The following is an 18,817-nucleotide window of genomic DNA, read 5'->3' on the forward strand; positions in this document are numbered from 1 at the left end:
CTTGGTGCATCCACCCCTGGCGATGATAACAACATGGAGTCTTTTCCTGTAATGCTAAGGTTAAGCAGAACATTTGTAGGGATTTCAGACCATTACTCTGCAGATCCTTGCAAGATCCTTCACATTATTGGGTTTGCTCTTATCAACTGCCCTCAGTTCAGCCCGCAGGTTTCAGTCCTTCGATTGGATTGAGTTTTGGCGCCTGAGGTGGCCATTGCAGAACATTGCTTTTGTTGTCACGGAACCATTTCTGTGTGGATTTTGAGGTATGCTTTGGGACATTGTCTCGCTGGAAAGTCCACTTAAAGCCAAGTCTCAGCCTTGTGGTGGAGGCGACCAGATTGGTGGAATGCATCATACCTGTGCACCTGGACCTCTGGAATTACAACAGCCCCAAAACATCACTAAAACTCCACCTAGTTTCACCGTGGGTATGAACACGCCTCTCCTGTTGTGCAGCTCTGTTCCCATCCCAAAGATGCCGACTTGCTGTATCTGTGACCAACACATGACATTTAGGTCTCATTTGGTCCTTTAAAGTATGATTGAATAAAGGTGCTGTGGTCAGATGAGACCAGAATTGAATGTTTTGGTCAGACACAGCATCGGCATTTTTTGCAACAGAGCTGCGTAAACAGGAGATGCGCGTCATACCCACGGTGAAATTTGGTGGAGAATCAGTGATGTTTTGGGGCTGTTTTAATTCCAGGGGTGCCGGGGAACTGGTTAAAATCAGTGGTATAATGGATTTTTGTTTGGGTTTTTTTAAAGTTTTTTTAATCTGCTGTGGGAATAAAAAAGGCGATGCCGACTGAATCCCTCCCTCCCTGGGTGAAGCGAGGGCAGAAATGCGTTGATATGGCGCTTTTCTCACACTCAAAAGCGCCTTACCTGTGAACCACCACCAATGTGCAGCACCCGCCTGGGTGATGCAACTGCAGCCATTTTGAAGACCATCGTGAACAGTTTTGAGTGCCCTTACATAATAGTAGATTGCCTTCTGGCTTTTTCTTTTTTTTTTATATGAGGGCTTTCCGTGGGGGGTGGGGTTTTGAGCGCCGGATGCAGAATGTGGACTTTCCTCTGTAATCCGCCCGGGCATACATATCTGGGGAGCCGGGAATTCCTTCCCCCTGAGTGTGCTTCTGCTTCAGGAACGCTTTGAGCGGGTGGGTGTTGCTGAAGGACATTCTCAGCAGAGCCTATCGGTGTGCACTGTAAGGTCTACTGTAACCTACGCTGCTGCAGTAGCACCGTGCCCATGAAACATCTCGTCCTCTTAGCCTGTGAAATTATATGAGGTGTATCAGTTGAAGAGGTGGGCATTGCCAAGGCGATCTGCACAGAGCCACGTAACCCGTTCCAGCTGGTCCTGGCAGCGGCAGCCGTAGCAGGTGCCCCTACAATACCCAGTCCCGCCCGTAACCCGAAAGGCCTCCTGTCACTCAGCACACAACCTTTAACAGCCTGTGTATCTGGATGCCCAGCTGGTAGAGCCTTCTATGAACCGCGCCTGAGTATGCATGAAGTGAAACGCTATACGAACTTACGTAACGCAAGCGAAACCCTGCTCACCTTGACGAAGGTTCGCCGACAAACTCAACGTTTAACCCAAACCACCCCCCCCCCCCCCAGGGACCCCATCATATCCCTGAGTAGGATGGCCATTTTATGCCCTCCCTCCCCGCTCGTGGCCTGGACAGTCCCTGGCGCCCGAGAGCTATCTCGGCGATTGCTCAGGGAGCTATATTTGGCGAGGCCTGTGACCTCGCTGGCCCTGACGTGTTGGATTCCTCCAGCGCACTCCATCCAGGCTGGATCAGCACCTGCTTCTAACTATAACTCCCCATCTGAGACCCCCCTCCCGCCCCCTTACCGCTGCCAAACCACAGGAGCGGCTAAAGCAATCAAGGCCATCATCCGTGCCCTCATGCCGCTACAACCCAAGGGGCGGAGGGAGAGCCATGTGCTCCTCTGTGCAGTCTCTCTCGCTCTCTCTCTCTCTCTATCTCTCCACTGCCTAAGCCAGTGTGGCCCCATAAGTCCTGAAAGCAATAAGACTACAGCTACACTGCCGCCTTGCAGCTGTGGGAGAAGATCCGGACGTCGCCGGGTGCCGTAGCAGGACGGGGCGGTTACTGTACCCTCCGAGGGGTTCGTCCGAAAGGCGCGTGTGCTCCTGAAGGTACAGTAACCCCCGCTCTCTCGCCGAAAGATACAGACCTCACACACGCATAGCAGGCATTCTCTCTAACTGGAGACTAGAGGCATTCCCTCTCACAGGAGATGGGACTGTGTGGACCAGTTAGACACAGTACTCTATGTTAACATCACATCGCTATGGCATTAACGTGCGCATTTAGATGCATACATTATATAAATGATTTGTCATTTTTTACATTGTTTTTAACTACGGAAATAATAAATAATTCGAAATAATTGTTTTATTTTATATTATTGATTGTTCAGTTTCCCAGTTAGCACAAAATGGAATTTGTGAAAACATACAAAGCATTTCAGAAGGCCATATCAAACGGTTATCTGACTGTTATAATTGGAGGATTGACATGAAGCCGCAGATGCTGTATTTTAAGGCGGACGTGTGAAACGACATTCAAATTGTGGCTCATGAAGGCCATAATACTTTTCATTTCATATTTTTGATAATCTATTGGATGTACAACTTATGTTTTATCATCAGCTCTTCTATTATTATTTTAATTGTATGCCAATTATGTATGTACAAATATGTATGAGTAACAATTTTAGCAATTTATTCTTTACTTACTGAACATTATAGTCTGCTATGGATCATAGGCTTCTGGCATTGCCTAGTTCTGCAAACCTACACTCTTATATGTAGGTGCTGACCATTTTTAGGCGTGTTATGATTTCATACTTATACTTATGCATACCTTTATTGACTAAATGTATAAATTCCCCTCGTTAATCTCATAGGTGTGGCCTGAGTGTGCTGTGTTTGGAGGGCACTAGCGCAGGTGCCTGTGTTGGGTATTGTGTGGTTTCTATAGATCTCTGATTTGCGAAACCTGACGTTTGCCGTCTCTCGACAGGCCGCTGTGCGGGAATCGCGGTCCTGCGGTCCTGTGAGCCTGCGGTGGGGAGATGGAGAGCTGGCACATCGAGGACGACCGGCTGCACTTCCCCCGCTCCATGCCGCTCAGCTTCAGCCTGTACGAGCGGGAGGTGCCCAACCGCGTGGAGATCTTCGACATCACCAGCATCCCCGGCTGCCGCACCGCCATCTCGGAGACCACCTGTCTGTGCGACATTTTCGGGGACGACTGCGAGTCGCCCTCCCCATCCTGCAGCCCCCCCTCTGGGTCGCTGGCTAAGGCAGAGCGAGGCAAGTTCACGCCGGCAGACGACACCCCGAACGGCTCGTCCGGGCCTTACCACGCCGCCAACGGCCACGAGCAGCTGAGCGACTCCAGCGACACGTTTGAAGACTCTCAGGAAGCCCTCACCCCTGTACCTTTACTGACTGTCTCCTTACCTGAAGCCAGAGGTGCATCGCCCTTGTCCAAACCCAATGGTACTGACCTCCCCTCTAACCCCCCGGCCACTCTCTCCTCAGCTCAATCCAAGGGAACTGCCCCGTTACCAAGGAGTGTAGCCCCTGTATCTCTCTCACCTGAACCCAGGAGCATTAACATCACCCCCAATCATAGTACTGCCACCTCTCACAACCCAGGCATCGAATTCCCTTCACTTGAGACCAGCTGTTCAGGTTTGTCATCTGAACACAGGAGCAACAACATCCCTCCTAAATCTGTAACTGCCCCCCCTTACAAGTGCAGGGACACAGCCCCCTCACCTGAACCCAGAGACACAGATACCTTTTATGAAACAGCTACTACCCCGACTCCTGTAGACTGGGATATATTGCATACAACTGATCCAAGAGGCAGACAACCCTGGATTACTGCCACCAAACCTGAACCCAGATCGACACCACAAGAACTACAAGCCAGGGTTACACCCTCCATACTAGAACCTAGTGTTGCATCATTAAAAACACAATCTAGTGCTAATCCCGTTGAGATAGAATTCAGTATTGAAATCCCAGAACCTAGACATACCTCTCCTGAACTAGAACCAAGAGCTACACACCCAGAGTCATGCCCAAGGGCTAAATCCCCAGAACTAAAACCAATAACTAAACTAGAACCCAGTGCTCCACTTCCGGAGCCAGAATCAAGGGCAATACCTTCCAAATTAGAATCTAATTTTACATCCATAGAACCAGCCCCCAGGGCTAAATCCCCAGAAATAAAACCCAGTGCTATATACCCCAGAAAGGATTTGAGTACTACATTGCTTGAACCAGAACCTAGAGGTAGATTACCAGCTCAGGAATTTGGAAATCCATCTCCAGAACCAGAACGTAGTGCTACATCCTCAGAACCAGAATTTAGGACTCCATCTCCAGAACCAGAACCAAGTACTACATACTCACAACTAGAATCCAGGGATATATCCTCCAAATTAGAAAATAGTTTTACATCCTTAGAACCAGAACCCAGAGGTAAATCCCCAGGAATAAAAACAAGAAGTACATCCAAATTTGAATCTAGTGGTAGATCCCCAGAACCAGAATCCAGGGCTTTTGCCTATAAATTAGAACCTCGTTTTACATCATTGGATGGATCTGGAGATGAATCCCCAGAAATAAAACCCAGTGCTATATACCCCAAATTAAGTGCTACATGGCCAGAATCAGAACATAGTGGTAGATTACCGGAACCAGAATTTAAGACTTCATCTCCAGAACCAGAACTTGGTGATAGATCCCCAGAACCAGAATTTAGAAATCCATCTCCAGATCCCGAACTTAGTAATACATCATCAGAAGCAGAATTTAGGACTCCATCTCCAGAACATAGTGGTAGATCCCCAGAACCAGAAAGCAGGGCTTTATCCTACAAATTAGAACCTAGTTTTACATCCTTAGAACCGGAACCCAGAGGTAAATCCCCAGAAATAAAACCTAATGCCATATCCCCACAAAAAGAACTGAGTGCCATATTGCCAGAACAAGAACCTCATGGTAGATTCTCAGAGCCAGGATTTAGAAATCCATCTCCAGAACCAGAACGTAGTTCGACATCCTCAGAACCAGAATTTAGGACTCCATCTCCAGAGCCTCATACTACATCCCCAGAACCAGATCCCAGAATTAAATCCTCAGAAATAAAACCCAGTGCTATATCCCCCCAAAAAGAACTGAGTGCTACATCACCAGAACCAGAATTTAGGACTCCGTCTCCAGAACCAGAACTTAGTGGTAGATCCCGAGAACCAGAATTTAGTAATCCATCTCCAGAACCAGAACTTAGTGGTAGATCCCCAGAACCAGAATTTAGGAATCCATCTCCAGAACATAGTACAACATCCTCTGAATCTGAATTTAGGACTCCACCTCAAGAACTTGGATCCCCTAAACCTGAACCAAGATCTACTTTCCCAGAACTGAACACGATCCATCCATCACCAGAAGGAAGGATCTCTGCCAATTCCCCCAAACCCAGGAGATCTGAGGTCTCCGTTGAACCTAAGGATACTGCCACCTTAGCTCAATCCAAAGAAACTGTTATATTCCCAGAAACAACAACAACTGAAACCAGGGCTAGTGGTCTCATACAAGACTCCAGGACAACGGATCCCTCACATGGACCAAGACAAACTAACCCTTCGCCAGAACTCAGAAGCACCAGTCTCTCCCTTGAATCTAAGACTGCCCCCCATGGATTAGAAACCAGGTGCTTCATCACCTCACCTGAGAGCACCATTCTCTCCCACGGACAACAGAATTCAGAATCTGAATCTAGATACCCCACTATGTCTGCAGAGTCCAAAAATTCAGGAACAGCCGTGGTGTTGGAGCTCAAAGATCAGGATAATTTACATAAACCTACAGCTGAACCCTCATATACGCGCTGCCCACCCAAGCCCTGTGACAAAGAGGCGGGGAGAGTGACTGTTGTTCAGGCTAATAGCAGTGCTACAGAGGGGCTTCAGTCTGCACAGCCTCTGTTCGCCTCAGGAGCAGACTTAATCAGACCCCCTGGGACCCAAAAGAGCAAGGCAGTCAGCTGCCCACACGAGCCTGAAATGTCCACCTCTGGGGAAAGCCCCACTGTGCACCCCAGACAGGGGGGCAGCCAGCCTCACTGGGACAAGGGGCTGAGGGAGGGGGAAGAGGAGGAGGAGGAGCATAAAAGAGAGGAGCTGGGAGGAGATGAGGGGGAGGGGAACCGGGAAAAGGCCAGTTACAGAGAGCAACAGGTTGAGCTGTCATTCAGTGCCAGGAATAGAAGAGCGCCTGTGAGTCCCAGTTCGGCAGCCACATGCAGGGAGCTTCGGACGGGAATGCCAGCTGGTTGTTATTCAGACTGTCTCCTTGTAACCCAGCAGCGACAGCAGCAAAATCCGCTCAGACTTCACAACTCGCAGAGGGAGAACCAGGCTTGCGCCAGGAAGCCTCGACTGGTTCCTCGGCCCACCAGAAGCAGCGCTAGCCGCCCTGCCCCCGAATACTCCAGTGAAATTTCCAGCATGGGCAGTGAGTTGGATGAAGCCGACAACGAGGTGAAATGGTTTACAGATGTGGCCTTCAGAAGCCTTTCCAGTCCTCAGGCAGACTACCTGGATGTATATAACTCCAGCCACAGGTCCTCCACGAATGTATCTCAGCTCTCCACAGAGGACAGCCCCAGAGCCAGTGCTTGGTCGGCATATGCGGACCTGCGGGGCTCGACCCGCTACGAAGGCGACAGTCTCCCCCACCAGCCGCCCACGGGCCTGGCCCCGAACAGGCCGGACGTGACCAGGCGCTTTGAGATGGGCAGCTTCGAATGCGTGGACGTAGCGCTGGAGAGCCGGGAGGACTTCCGGAGAGGGAAGAGGACGGTGCCAAAGAGGCAGATCCAACTGAAGCGACGGGACACCAGCGAATCACAGTGCAGTGAGAACGATGATGCTGCCAACGAGGCTGCGCCAGCGCAGAGACTTTCGCGGGATGTGTTAGTGCGCCAGCACAGCACCCCAGCTGCCATCCAGGAGCAGTCGTACAAGGAAGTCAAACCCGAACCAAGTGACAGGAAGCAGAAACTTCAAAAGTCCCTCTCCTTGGATGAGACATCGAGCAAAAACAAAACTGCCTCCTGCCTGATCAAGAGCGTCCTCTCCAAGAAGATGCAGCACAACCCGAATCTCACCAGCTCACATCCATCTCTCCAGACTGAAGACTCCAGCACCTCTGTGGGGAAGAATGTGCCCCCCGAAGGCTCCCAGTCAGTTAGAGAGACTCCCAAAATGAGTGGCGAGCTCCCCTCAGACTGCAGTCTTTCGGAAGAAGAGCTCCCACTCCAGCTGGAACCTGCCCCGCAGAGTAGCCCAGTGAAACGGCACAGGAGCTTCGACCCCAGACCACAGCCAAAACCGGTGTGTAGACACAGCTACAGTCCACTCCAGAGTGGCGCAAGCAGTGTTGAATTTCAGAAAAATAACATAGGGAAGCAGGGCATGAGGTCCGAGCTGGTCGTCCCGTTTGAGAGTGCACCGATGGAGAAACATAGTGGTAGAGAGACATGGAAGCAGAGCACCAGAGAGACAGAGAAACAGTGGAGCAAAGAAAAAGAGGAAAAGGGTGATAAAGAAATGGAAAAACAAAGCAACAAAGAAATTGAGAAACAGAGCTACAGCGAATGGCAAAGGAGCAACAGAGGTACAGAGAAACAGAGAGGCAGAGATGGGGTAAAACAGCAGACCAATGAGAACCTGTGTAAGAAGCACTCCGGTGACTCAGCAAATGCCATCTCCCGGAACACCGCTGTTACCCGAGCCCCAGTCACTCCAAGTGGAATGACAAACAGAATCCAGGAATGCTATACCAGGTCAGAAAACTATAAACAACAGAGTGCCAGGAACATTTTCATGTCCAAAACGCCGGAAATAATGCTCAAGACTTGCACTACCAGGGAGACGAAAAAGAGTTCCTTGCAGATCGACTGCCTCCCTGGCGACTCAGAACCAAAACAGGAAGAGAGGCGCGTGGCCCCCTCGCCCGAGGGACCTCCAGAAAAAGAAATGCACAACTACAAAATGGAGAAGACTGATGGACACACAGAGAATGGGGAAGTATTTGAGAAGAACAAACCCAAAGGTCCCGTACACAAGGTGAGGGATGTGAGGAAGCTGGTGAAGAATACCTATAATCTGTCATTCAAGGCCTCTGCAGTTCTGGCACAGGACTCCATCTCCCAAGCTGCGGTCCTGGTGCAGGACTCCATTTCCCAGGCTGCAGTGCTGGCGCAGGACTCCATTTCCCGGGCTGCAGTGGAAAAGCCCCCGCCCATGCAGATTGAGTACATCAGTCGGAAGGTAGAGGGGCCTGTGGCCAGCCGGCCAGGAGAGAGGCAGGCAGCGGGAAAGAAGCTGGTGTCTTCACAGGAACCTACACAGGTGTCTGGTCAGGTGCGTTCACAGGAACCTACACGGGTGTCTGCATGGACGCATCAACAGGTGTCTCCACAGGTGTCAGTGCAGGTGCGTGCACAGGAACCTACACAGGTGTCTGCATGGGTGCGTTCACAGGAGCTCACACAGGTGTCTGCCCAGGTGCGTTCACAGGAACCCACACAGGTGTCTGCACGGAGGCATTCAAAGGGGCTTCCACAGGTGCCAGCACAAGTGCCTTCACAGGAACCTACACAGGTGTCTGGCCAGGTGCCTTCACAGGAACCTACACAGGTGCCTCAGATGTCTGCGCAGGTGCATCCACAGGTGTCTCCACAGGTGTCTCCACCGGTGTCTGTGCAGGTGGGTTCACAGGAATCTACACAGGAGCCTGTGCAGGTGCATTCACAGGAGCCTACACAGGGGTCTACACAGAAGGTCACACAAACCACCTCCCTTCTCATCACGCCAAGGGGCTGTTTGGCCGAAGCTGGGGCAGTCGACACTGTGGCCACAGAAACCAACAATGCAGCCGTGTCGCAGTCAGACGGCCACGTGGATAAAGTGTCTCGGGGGGGCACTCGCCACCCCAAGCTGGGCAGCACCCCCAAACTCCCCAGCAAGGACAGGGAAGTGTCCACTCTGATGTACTTGCAGAACGGACCGTCGGAGGGTGGGCTTGAGCCCGGAGCGCTGCCGCCTATAGGCCTGACCGCCACCAACTGCAGCCGCTCGGTCTCCATGCTCCTGAAGGAGAAGGGCTTCCAGGCGGACATCGGAGTCTGCGATGCCCCAGCTGATGAGCCCAATGCTGCCCCAAAACACATCAACAAGCTGGAGGTGCCCCTTCAGACCTGCTCCACAGAGGAGGCCCCGTCTGAGCCCTCAGACCCTGTCCCACCCCCTGCTCGCACCTCCCCCTCAGCCGCCACCCCACTGATGGACCCTGGGGAGGAACGCCACCCTCGGAACCCCACCCCTCCTGAGTCCAGGGGGGTCAATCTTGAGAGGACAAGTCTGAAAGCTAGAGAGAACAACACAAGGGCTAAGGACACAAGCCCGAGTTCACCGCAGACACCAGTTGCACCATCAGCAACATCCAGTAACAAGCTGACAGATGTGAAAACGGTTTCCACCTGCACAAGGAAAACTGTAGTAGCAGCAACAGGATCAACAACATCCAGCTGTGGGCAACAACCAGCATCTGCAGCAACAGAACTCCAAAGCGACACACAAACATCAACCGTGCTAGCAACGTCCAGCAAGACCATTCGGCCTGCATTGTCTCCAACCTCACGTCACAAACAAAAGCCTCTTTCACCCAGCAACCTGCAGCAGCCAAATTTGACCCACAGTGACACACAGGAACAGGTGGTTTCGTCCTGTAGTTCGTCCTGCAGCCAGTCGTCACTATCAACGACAACGCAATCCCCAAGCAGCCCGCAGCAGCCGGCTATCAGCATAACATCCACCAAGCGAGCTGAGAGCGGCAGTCAGCGGTACTACGCTTCAGACGACCCGCCGAGCTACGACGAACGGGAGAGCTTCAGCCCGCTGCTGCTGACGGACCTGTACAACAGGAAACCGAACCGCTACCACCCACCCATCCAAGCTCCACCCTGTTCCTGTGTCCCCGTCCACGCACCCCCTGATCTCACGCCTCCCGCACCTGGGCCCACAATCGTCCCGGCTCCGTCCTCACACGCTCAAGCTCCACCTTCGCTTGCAGCTCCACCCCCGGCTCGCCACCACCACCATCAGCAGCAGCGCTCAGACGCCCGCTCTCTGAGCTACAAGCCTGGCTCCCCCAACGCTGTCCAGCCAAACCTCGCCCAGCCCTCGCACATGTACCAGTCTCTTCAGCACCCACCGCCTGGTCTGCCAGCCTTCCCCCCTCCACTACAGCAGCCGCGCCCCGACATCAGCAGGGGGCAGCCCCCCCCAGGCCCACCGGCAGACAGACGGTCGGGACACCACCGCTCCCCCCAGCAACCCGCTTCACTGTCGGGCAGCAGCACCTATTCCAGTCACTCCACCACCTCACCTGGTGTGCCCCCGTTGGACGTGAGGCCGCAGTACCTGTGCAGCCCCCAGGGGTTTGTGTCCCCTTACGGCTCTGAGTTCGGCAGCGAGGGAGGGGGGGGCGGCGGGATGATGTACCCCGAGGGTGGGGGCGGCCTGGGGTACGGGCAGAACCAGCGGCGCGTGCTGCTCGACCCGGAAACCGGGAAGTACTTCTACATCGAGGTGCCCATGCAGCCTCTGCGCAAGATGCTGTTCGACCCGGAGACGGGTCAGTACGTGGAAGTGCTGATCCCGCAGCAGACGCTGCCGCACTCCGGCATGTACCCCCCCGTCGCCGCCCCTTACCCCTCCATGCACAACCCCGGCATGTACGCTCCACAGTACCTGCCCTACTCCGTGCCCTCCCACTCCCAGCCCCCGTCACCTCGACACCCCGATGCCCCGCCCCCGCAAGGAATACACCAGAACAGCGGTGGGTTTGGGACCCCCAGGACCCAGACCCCGAAATCCGAGTCCCAGAACCACCCGCCGCTGGATCAGAGCTACCTGGAGAGCATGTACTACATTCCCACCGGAATGACTGCGAGTCCGAACCCCGCCCCTCCGGAATTCTATCAGAAATTACCCCCCAGCCTGCCAAACTCGGGGGGTAAAAGGTCCTGAATGAAGCAACAAACCTGGTATGTGAGTCAGCCAATCAATATTTATGAGGAGCTTTTCACTAAAAACTCGGAAGTTCATGTTGGACCTGATGTGAGGGGTCTATTTTTTTTCTCTGGTTGATTCTCTCCATGCGTATGTTGACTCTGTCTTCCTGAACTTTCTGTGCTTTGTGTCAATATCTACAAGAGAGATAGAAGCCAGATACACCTGGTTTTGACGAGAAATCAGGAAAAACATGCAAAAAGGACACTATTGGTGCAGGGAATATGTGAACACTTCCTATTTGGAGAATCAGCGCACTTGCCTACTACTGAGTGCACAAGTTGTATACGAGTTGTGTACTCAATATTTGGCAAGTATGTTCTGTGTGGTGAAGCACTTTTTTGTACGTTGGAACTGTGGACACTTCCTGTATGGCAAACATGTGGACTTGCTGTGTGCTGAAGATGTGGGCACTTCCTGTGCAGTGGAGATGTGGACTTCCTGAGTAGTGGAAACAGTATGTTAGGCTTCATGTTGTAGGGCAGGGATGTCAAACTCAATTCCCAGGGGGCCACAATGTCTGCAGGTTTTTGTGGTTTCCTGACAATTTAGTCAATTAGCCAATCAATGACTTGAATGAACCACAGATGCTGAGAACAACCCGAAAACCAGCAGACACTGCGGCCCTCCAGGACTGGAGATTGCCACCTGTGTTGTAGGGCAAAGACTGAACAGGATATTTTGCATTTTGCATGGCTTGGTAAAGTCACCTCTCTTCAGCCCCTTGTAAGAGACTGACCATTGTTTCTTTTTCAACCCCTTCTTGTGTCTCACTTGCTTTGATTGCCTTTTATTGAATACATATTTAACAGTAGCTTGAGCGAAGATTGCAAGCTCATGTCCACCGTATGAGCTGAGCACTTCACGTGTCTTTGTACACGTCCGTACGGGACGGGCTTAAACTACTCCTGCAGTGAAATCTAGTTCTGTTGCTGCATTTTTAATATTTATTTTGGAGGTGCTAATTGTTTGTCACCCAGACAGGATAAGGCACATAGATTTTGGGGGATGGAGCCAGGATGTACTCCTTCTTACATTTCCTCCCAAAGATTTGCTGCATGGCAACTTCGGAAATGTTTTTGGTTTTCCAAAGTGAGAATGACATGCATAGTACCCTTGTTATTTTGTGAGTTTGTTACCTTTGCTCTTGTTAATAACGGCGAGGGGTTTGTGTGTACAGAGAAAATGTAATTTGTAATAAGCGAGTCATTTCACCAGAGAGTACTGTGATGCACTGAGTAATGTAATAACATCCTGTTACAAAATACTGTGAGAAAGCAGCTAATCACGTCATCTGATCACGGACTCTGTAGAAGAGAACTGACCCCCATCTGATCACGGACTCTGTCTCCGGAGAACTGACTGATCAGTTTCCTGGATGTTTGGATCTGACGCAAATAAGAGCACTTGTCGAGCTCCAACTTCCCGAGTGCTTTCATTGACTGCCGTGGTTATAGAGTTACTGAGCATGCTCAAGGGACAACTCTCGGTTTCCACGGAAACCATATCACACCTCAGTCTCTTCACCGCGATGCGGTCAGTCTACCTGGCGCAGCTGATCACCTTTCAGGTGATATCACCTGTCCAACGGCTGCTCAACCTTTATCACTGGTTAAAATGGACTTCAAATCTAAGAATGAATTCATACGCAAATAACATTGAGTATTTCCCCCAGTGCTTCAGAATTGCATGTGACTTTTGTACACAAATGACAAAGACCTTATATAACCTCAATAAAGATTATATATTTCTCAACCAGTTGTTTTATTTAATCAATTGACATTTACATTTTTTAAAAACATTTAAACATTTGTTTAATGCGGAGACACACAGGAAATAAGTCCAGATAAAGACCTCTTCACTGGATATAATTGCCAGAGAATCTACACTCAATAACCCATGATGACAAAGTGAAAACGTTTTTAGAAATTTCTGCTCATTTATTAAAAATATTTTTAAAAATATGAAAGTGAACTCTCCCATTCCATTGATCATCAGTCTATGATCTTAATGTTTGAGGATGTGCAGGACTGATCGATGCTCTGATAGGACCGCATCCCTGTGTGAGCCGCTCTGTGCAAGAGACATGGATCCCTGCGGCCATAACGTGTGGCTGGCAGTGCATTGCGTTGGTAAAATAGCGCCCGAAATTAGCATCCAACCCATTTCACCTCCTAAAATAGCCGCAGTGCGTTTATGGCCGTGTGCTGCCCTCTCGTGGACATGATCTGCTACTACTATAGAACTAAGCCTGTTGCATGGGATGAGCCTACGAGACAAACGTCATCAGGCAGCGAACAAGAGCAGGATGGAGCATGGAATAATAACAGCCACATATTTTCTATCTGGGAATACAATACACTGTGAGTCAGCTCAGAGAAATAACAGCACAGTATGATAATAACACAACAAGAAATGTAGGAGTAGGACCTGGGCATAAGGATTTAGGACACAATATACTTTATTGAGCCAGGTTGGGTAATTTGTCCTGTAAGGACTTTGCTGTCACAGGGGGACTATGGAACTGCCAGTCTGCCACTCGGAAGGCTGACTTCATCCCTGCGTATGCCTCCCTCCAGTCCCTACAATTCCTTGCCCTAACTGAGACCTGGATCACACCTGACAACACCGCCACTCCTGCTGCCCTCTCATCCTCCTTCTCCTTCTCGCACACTCCCCGGCCTTCTGGCCGTGGCGGTGGTGCTGGTCTTTTAATTTCCCCCTCATGGAAATTCTCTGTTCTCCCCATCTCTGACCTGTCCATATCCACTTTTGAATTCCATTCTGTTGCAGTATCCTACCCTACTAACCTTTTTATTGCAGTTATCTATCGCCCTCCAGGGCCCCTGGGAAGCTTCCTTGATGAGCTAGACACCCTTCTCAGCTCCTTCCCTGAGGATGACACCCCGCTGATTCTCCTTGGAGACTTCAACATCCACCTTGAAGCCTCCCAGGCTGCTGCCTTCCTACCGCTACTCCACTCCTTCGGCCTCTCCCTGCAACACTCTCCTCCAACCCACAAGGCAGGCAGTGTCCTAGACCTTGTCTTTGTGAGGAACTGCTCATGCTCTGATTTCACGGTTACCCCTCTGCATACATCTGATCACCACTTCATCTCATTCTCCCTCCCTCTTCCTCCCCATCCTCCTCCCCCTCCTCCCACCTACCCTTCCTCAGCCCGCCGTAACCTCTGCTCCCTCTCACCCTCTTCCTTTGCCACCACTGTCACCGCCTCACTCCCCCCTCTCGAATCCTTCTCCAAACTCCCCGCTGACTCTGCATCTGCCGCCCTTCTTTCATCTCTCTCCTCTGCTTTTGACTCCCTCTGTCCCCCTGTCTCAAAGCCGCCTCGCACATCCCCCCCGTCCCCTTGGATATCTGACACCCTCCGTACCTCCAGGGCCAGCCTCCGCGCAGCGGAGAGGAAGTGGGGGAAATCCAGAGATGCTTCAGACCTCACAACTCTCCTGGCGGCATTCTCTTCCGCTGTCACTGCTGCCAAAGCTAAATACTATCAAACACAAATTCAGAACTCCGGTTCTAACCCCCGGAAACTTTTCTCTATTTTCTCCTCTCTCCTCAACGCACCGGCTCCTCCTCAGTCCTCCTTCGCTGCTGATGACTTTGCTGATTTCTTCGATGAGAAGGTCACAGTCATCCGCAGATCCTTTACAACCACCGCCCCCCTCACTGTGCCCTTCCCCCCCCTCTAGGCCCATCCCTTCCTTTTCCACTTTCTCCCCCCTTACAGACTCTGATGTTTCTCAACTCCTGCTCTCCCACCGCCCCACAACCTGTGCCCTTGACCCTATCCCCTCTTCTCTTCTCCAAACTATCACACCTGACATTCTCCCATTTGTCACCTCCCTTGTCAACTCCTCGCTGTCTTCCGGCTGTTTTCCAGCATCCTCCAAGAGGGCCCACATCACTCCGCTGCTAAAAAAGCCTACCCTGGATCCCTCCATCATCCAGAACTACCGCCCGGTATCTCTTCTTCCTTTCCTTTCTAAAACTATCGAACGAGCCGCTTCTACTCAACTTTCTTCCTTCTTTTCTAACAACAACCTGCTAGACCCCCATCAGTCTGGCTTCAGATCGGGCCACTCGACAGAGACTGCGCTCCTCTCCGTCAGTGAGTCACTCCATGCCGCACGAGCAGCCTCCCTCTCCTCTGTCCTCATTCTTCTAGATCTCTCTGCCGCCTTCGACACTGTGGATCACTCCATCCTCCTGTCTGCCCTGTCAGCAACGGGCATCTGTGGCACAGCCCTGGACTGGATTGAGTCCTACCTCTCTGGTCGCTCCTTCCAGGTTGCCTGGGCTGGTTCGGTATCGACACCTCGGCCCCTCGCCACAGGAGTTCCCCAGGGCTCAGTCCTAGGCCCGCTTCTTTTTTCTCTTTACACTCGCTCCCTTGGCCCTGTGATCACTGCACATGGGCTATCCTATCACTGCTACGCGGACGATACCCAACTCTTCGTCTCGTTCCCGCCGTCTGATACGCAGGTTTCAGCCCGTATCTCTCCTTGCCTGAGGGACATCCAGAGCTGGATGGACAACCACCATCTAAAGCTCAACCCAGGCAAGACTGAAATGATATTCATCCCTACTAATACCTCTCCCCATCTGGATCTCTCCATTTCCCTCGGGGATACCACACTCACGCCGTCACCCAGTGCAAGGAACCTCGGCGTGGTGATGGACAGCAGACTGTCCCTTTCCGAGAACATTGCGGCGGTGACCCGGTCTTGCAGGTTCTTCCTATACAACATACGGAGAATCCGCCCCTTTCTCACCCCCTACTCGACCCAGCTCCTGGTCCAAGCGATGGTTCTGTCCCGCCTGGACTACTGCAATTCCCTCTTTGCTGGCCTCCCCGCATCCGCCATCAGACCCCTCCAACTTATCCAGAATGCAGCAGCTCGTCTGGTCTTCAACCTTCCCAAATACTCGCACGTCACCCCCCTGCTTACTACCCTCCACTGGCTGCCTGTCATGGCTCGCATCAAATTCAAAACATTGGTGCTAGCCTTCCAAGCAGTTAAGGGGTCTTCCCCCGCTTATCTACAAAAAATCATCAGACCCTACACCCCTGCCAGACCTCTTCGTTCAGCCTCCACAAGCCACTTGGCACCTCCCCCTCTCCGAACCTCCACCTCACGCTCACGACTGCTGTCTGTTCTGCTGTCTGTTCTCGGTATTTTTTAGTTGGCTAGGTAAGCAGTGTTTTGATAGTTAACTTTGGTCACTTCTGCTCTGTTTGTTTGTTTCTTGTTTAAAAAAAAAAAAAACCTTGTACAGGTAGCAGTTCAAATTGTACTTCCCTCTAGGGTCTTTCAGCGAACTTATCCCTGGTTATGGATATGCACTTTGTTGTACGTCGCTCTGGATAAGAGCGTCTGCCAAATGCCAATAATGTAATGTAATGTAATGTCCTGTGCATGTGACCCATCCTAGTTACTTAGGACCAGTGGGCAGCCACAGTGCAGCACCCTGGAGCAATGTGGGGTTAAGGGCCTTTCTCAGGGGCCCAAAAGCGGATCTTATCGTAGCTCCACTGGGGCTTGAACCACCAACCTTCCGGGTCCCAGTCATGTGCCTCAACTAGTAGGCTACAGGCTACTGAATGAATGAATGTCATCTCCTGGTTTTAGGTGAAGTTGGTTGGCATGTTTTGATGCTGTTCTTAAAGGTACAATAGGTAATTTTCGGACTTCTAATGGTCAAGAGAGGAATATCAATGCGCTGACATTGAAAAGCCATTGGCTGTTGCAATTAAAACCAATTTGAGCTTGAATTTTTGTACAGCTATATGATGTTTTGGTACAGAGTGCCAGCCCGTCTGTATATTTTGAATTTAAGGACTATGGTCACAGAGGGTGAGTCAACATGTCAGTGAGCCTTTTTCAATGATAGGAAGGGATGATTTAACACAAAAATCTTACCTATTGTACCTTTAATACCTGAGACAGCGTCTAAAAGCACTGGCACTCCGGGTGCAGGGTGACTACATTCTCACCTCTGAAGTGAGAATTAAGAGGCTGATGTCATGCTCTTCAGAATCCCCCAGCCACACACAGCCCTGAAGACCCTGCCAAGTTTCAAAAGTGAAAAAAGAGCACGTGGTGGTTGTGTTTATCTGTGGTGGTGTGTTATTTTAATAGCACTGGGGTGTCATGGGTCAGGTACCCTGAGTATTCAGTCTGGGAGAGTTGCACTGATGCAGGGGGGTCATGAGCACTACAAAAAACAAAAAAAAAAGTCAATCTTGACAAGTATTTTTATTTTGCTTTTTTGCTAATATAATTCAAATGTGTTATTTAGCTGACACTTTATCCAAAGCGACTCACAGTTGATTAGACTGAGCAGGGGATAATCCCCCTGGAGCAATGCAGGGTTAAGGGCCTTGCTCAAGGGCCCAACGGCTATCGTCTACTGATCTAATGGCGGCTAGACTGGGGCTTGAACCACTAATTGGCCACTAATTACCTATAAACACCTGCATCATTTCCAACACCATCAACATGCCCCTCTGCACACGTTACGTTCAGCTTACATACACTGACACTGCCTTATATACAACCAGACACACAGAATTAGGTGATCAAGGCAAGCATTGCACCTGACCACAATCACAAACACAGAACAGGAACAAAACGGCACATTGCAATGAATTGCATTGACCACCAGGGGGCAATGCACACCACAACATATCAACACTGCACCTCCGATAACTGCTACATCCTCACAGTGTACTTTCACCTGAGAGAAGTTAGAAATCCAGCGTGCCAGTGTGTGTGGCAGAAAACTCTCCAAAGGTGAAGGTAATTACTGCTTGCACTCTGATTATGTGTGTATTAATTGTTTTACAAACAGACAGCTATTATTCATCATGGGAGCCAGGACGTAAAAACATTACATTACATTACATTATTGGCATTTGGCAGACACTCTTATCCAGAGCGACGTACAACAAAGTGCATATCCATAACCAGGGATAAGTTCGCTGAAAGACCCTAGAGGGAAGTACAATTTGAACTGCACAACAGTGCAACAGTACAACAAAGATAAGGACGAGGGCCAATTTTTTTTTTTTTAATTTTTTTTTTTTAAAACAAGAAACAAACAAACAGCAAAAGTGACCAAAGTTAACTATCAAAACACTGCTTACCTAGCCAACTAAAAAATACCGATACACAAAGCAAGTCACAGAGACAACAATTAAGGTTCACAGGGAGGTAGGGAGGGATGGGGAGAGGTGCTGCTTGAAGAGGTGTGTCTTCAGCTTGCGTTTGAAGGTGGGGAGAGATTCTACAGTTCTGACCTCAACGGGGAGTTCGTTCCCCCACCGTGGAGCCAGAACAGACAGTAGTCGTGAGCGTGAGGTGGAGGTTCTGAGAGGGGGAGGTGCCAAGCGGCTTGTGGAGGCTGAACGAAGAGGTCTGGCAGGGGTGTAGGGTCTGATGATTTTTTGTAGATAAGCTGGGGAAGACCCCTTAACTGCTTGGAAGGCTAGCACCAATGTTTTGAATTTGATGCGAGCCATGAGGCAGCCAGTGGAGGGTAGTAAGCAGGGGGGTGACGTGCGAGTATTTGGGAAGGTTGA

At 50.8% G+C, this 18,817-nt stretch overlaps 1 protein-coding gene across 2 annotated transcripts; it reads left to right on the forward strand.

The window, feature by feature from the left end:
* The first annotated feature begins 1,959 nt into the window (after positions 1–1,959).
* Positions 1,960–12,966, forward strand: si:ch73-43g23.1 (serine/arginine repetitive matrix protein 2). Of its 2 annotated transcripts, XM_061236418.1 has the most exons (3): positions 1,960–2,185; positions 3,075–8,298; positions 8,332–12,966. In XM_061236418.1, exons 2-3 carry the CDS (start codon positions 3,127–3,129, stop codon positions 11,167–11,169), a joined length of 8,010 nt encoding a protein of 2,669 aa, XP_061092402.1. In that variant the 5' UTR covers positions 1,960–2,185; positions 3,075–3,126; the 3' UTR covers positions 11,170–12,966. The 2 variants fall into 2 exon arrangements, with proteins under 2 accessions (XP_061092402.1, XP_061092401.1); XM_061236417.1 differs by having other exon boundaries at positions 3,075–12,966.
* The last annotated feature ends 5,851 nt before the right edge of the window (positions 12,967–18,817 follow it).

The sequence above is a fragment of the Conger conger genome, chromosome 3 (assembly GCF_963514075.1).
Source record: "Conger conger chromosome 3, fConCon1.1, whole genome shotgun sequence".
Taxonomy (NCBI): Eukaryota; Metazoa; Chordata; class Actinopteri; order Anguilliformes; family Congridae; genus Conger; species Conger conger.

Coding starts and splice junctions, on each gene's coding strand:
- si:ch73-43g23.1 (XM_061236417.1), top strand. CDS start 3,127: ATGGAGAGCTGGCACATCGAGGACGACCGGCTGCACTTCCCCCGCTCC.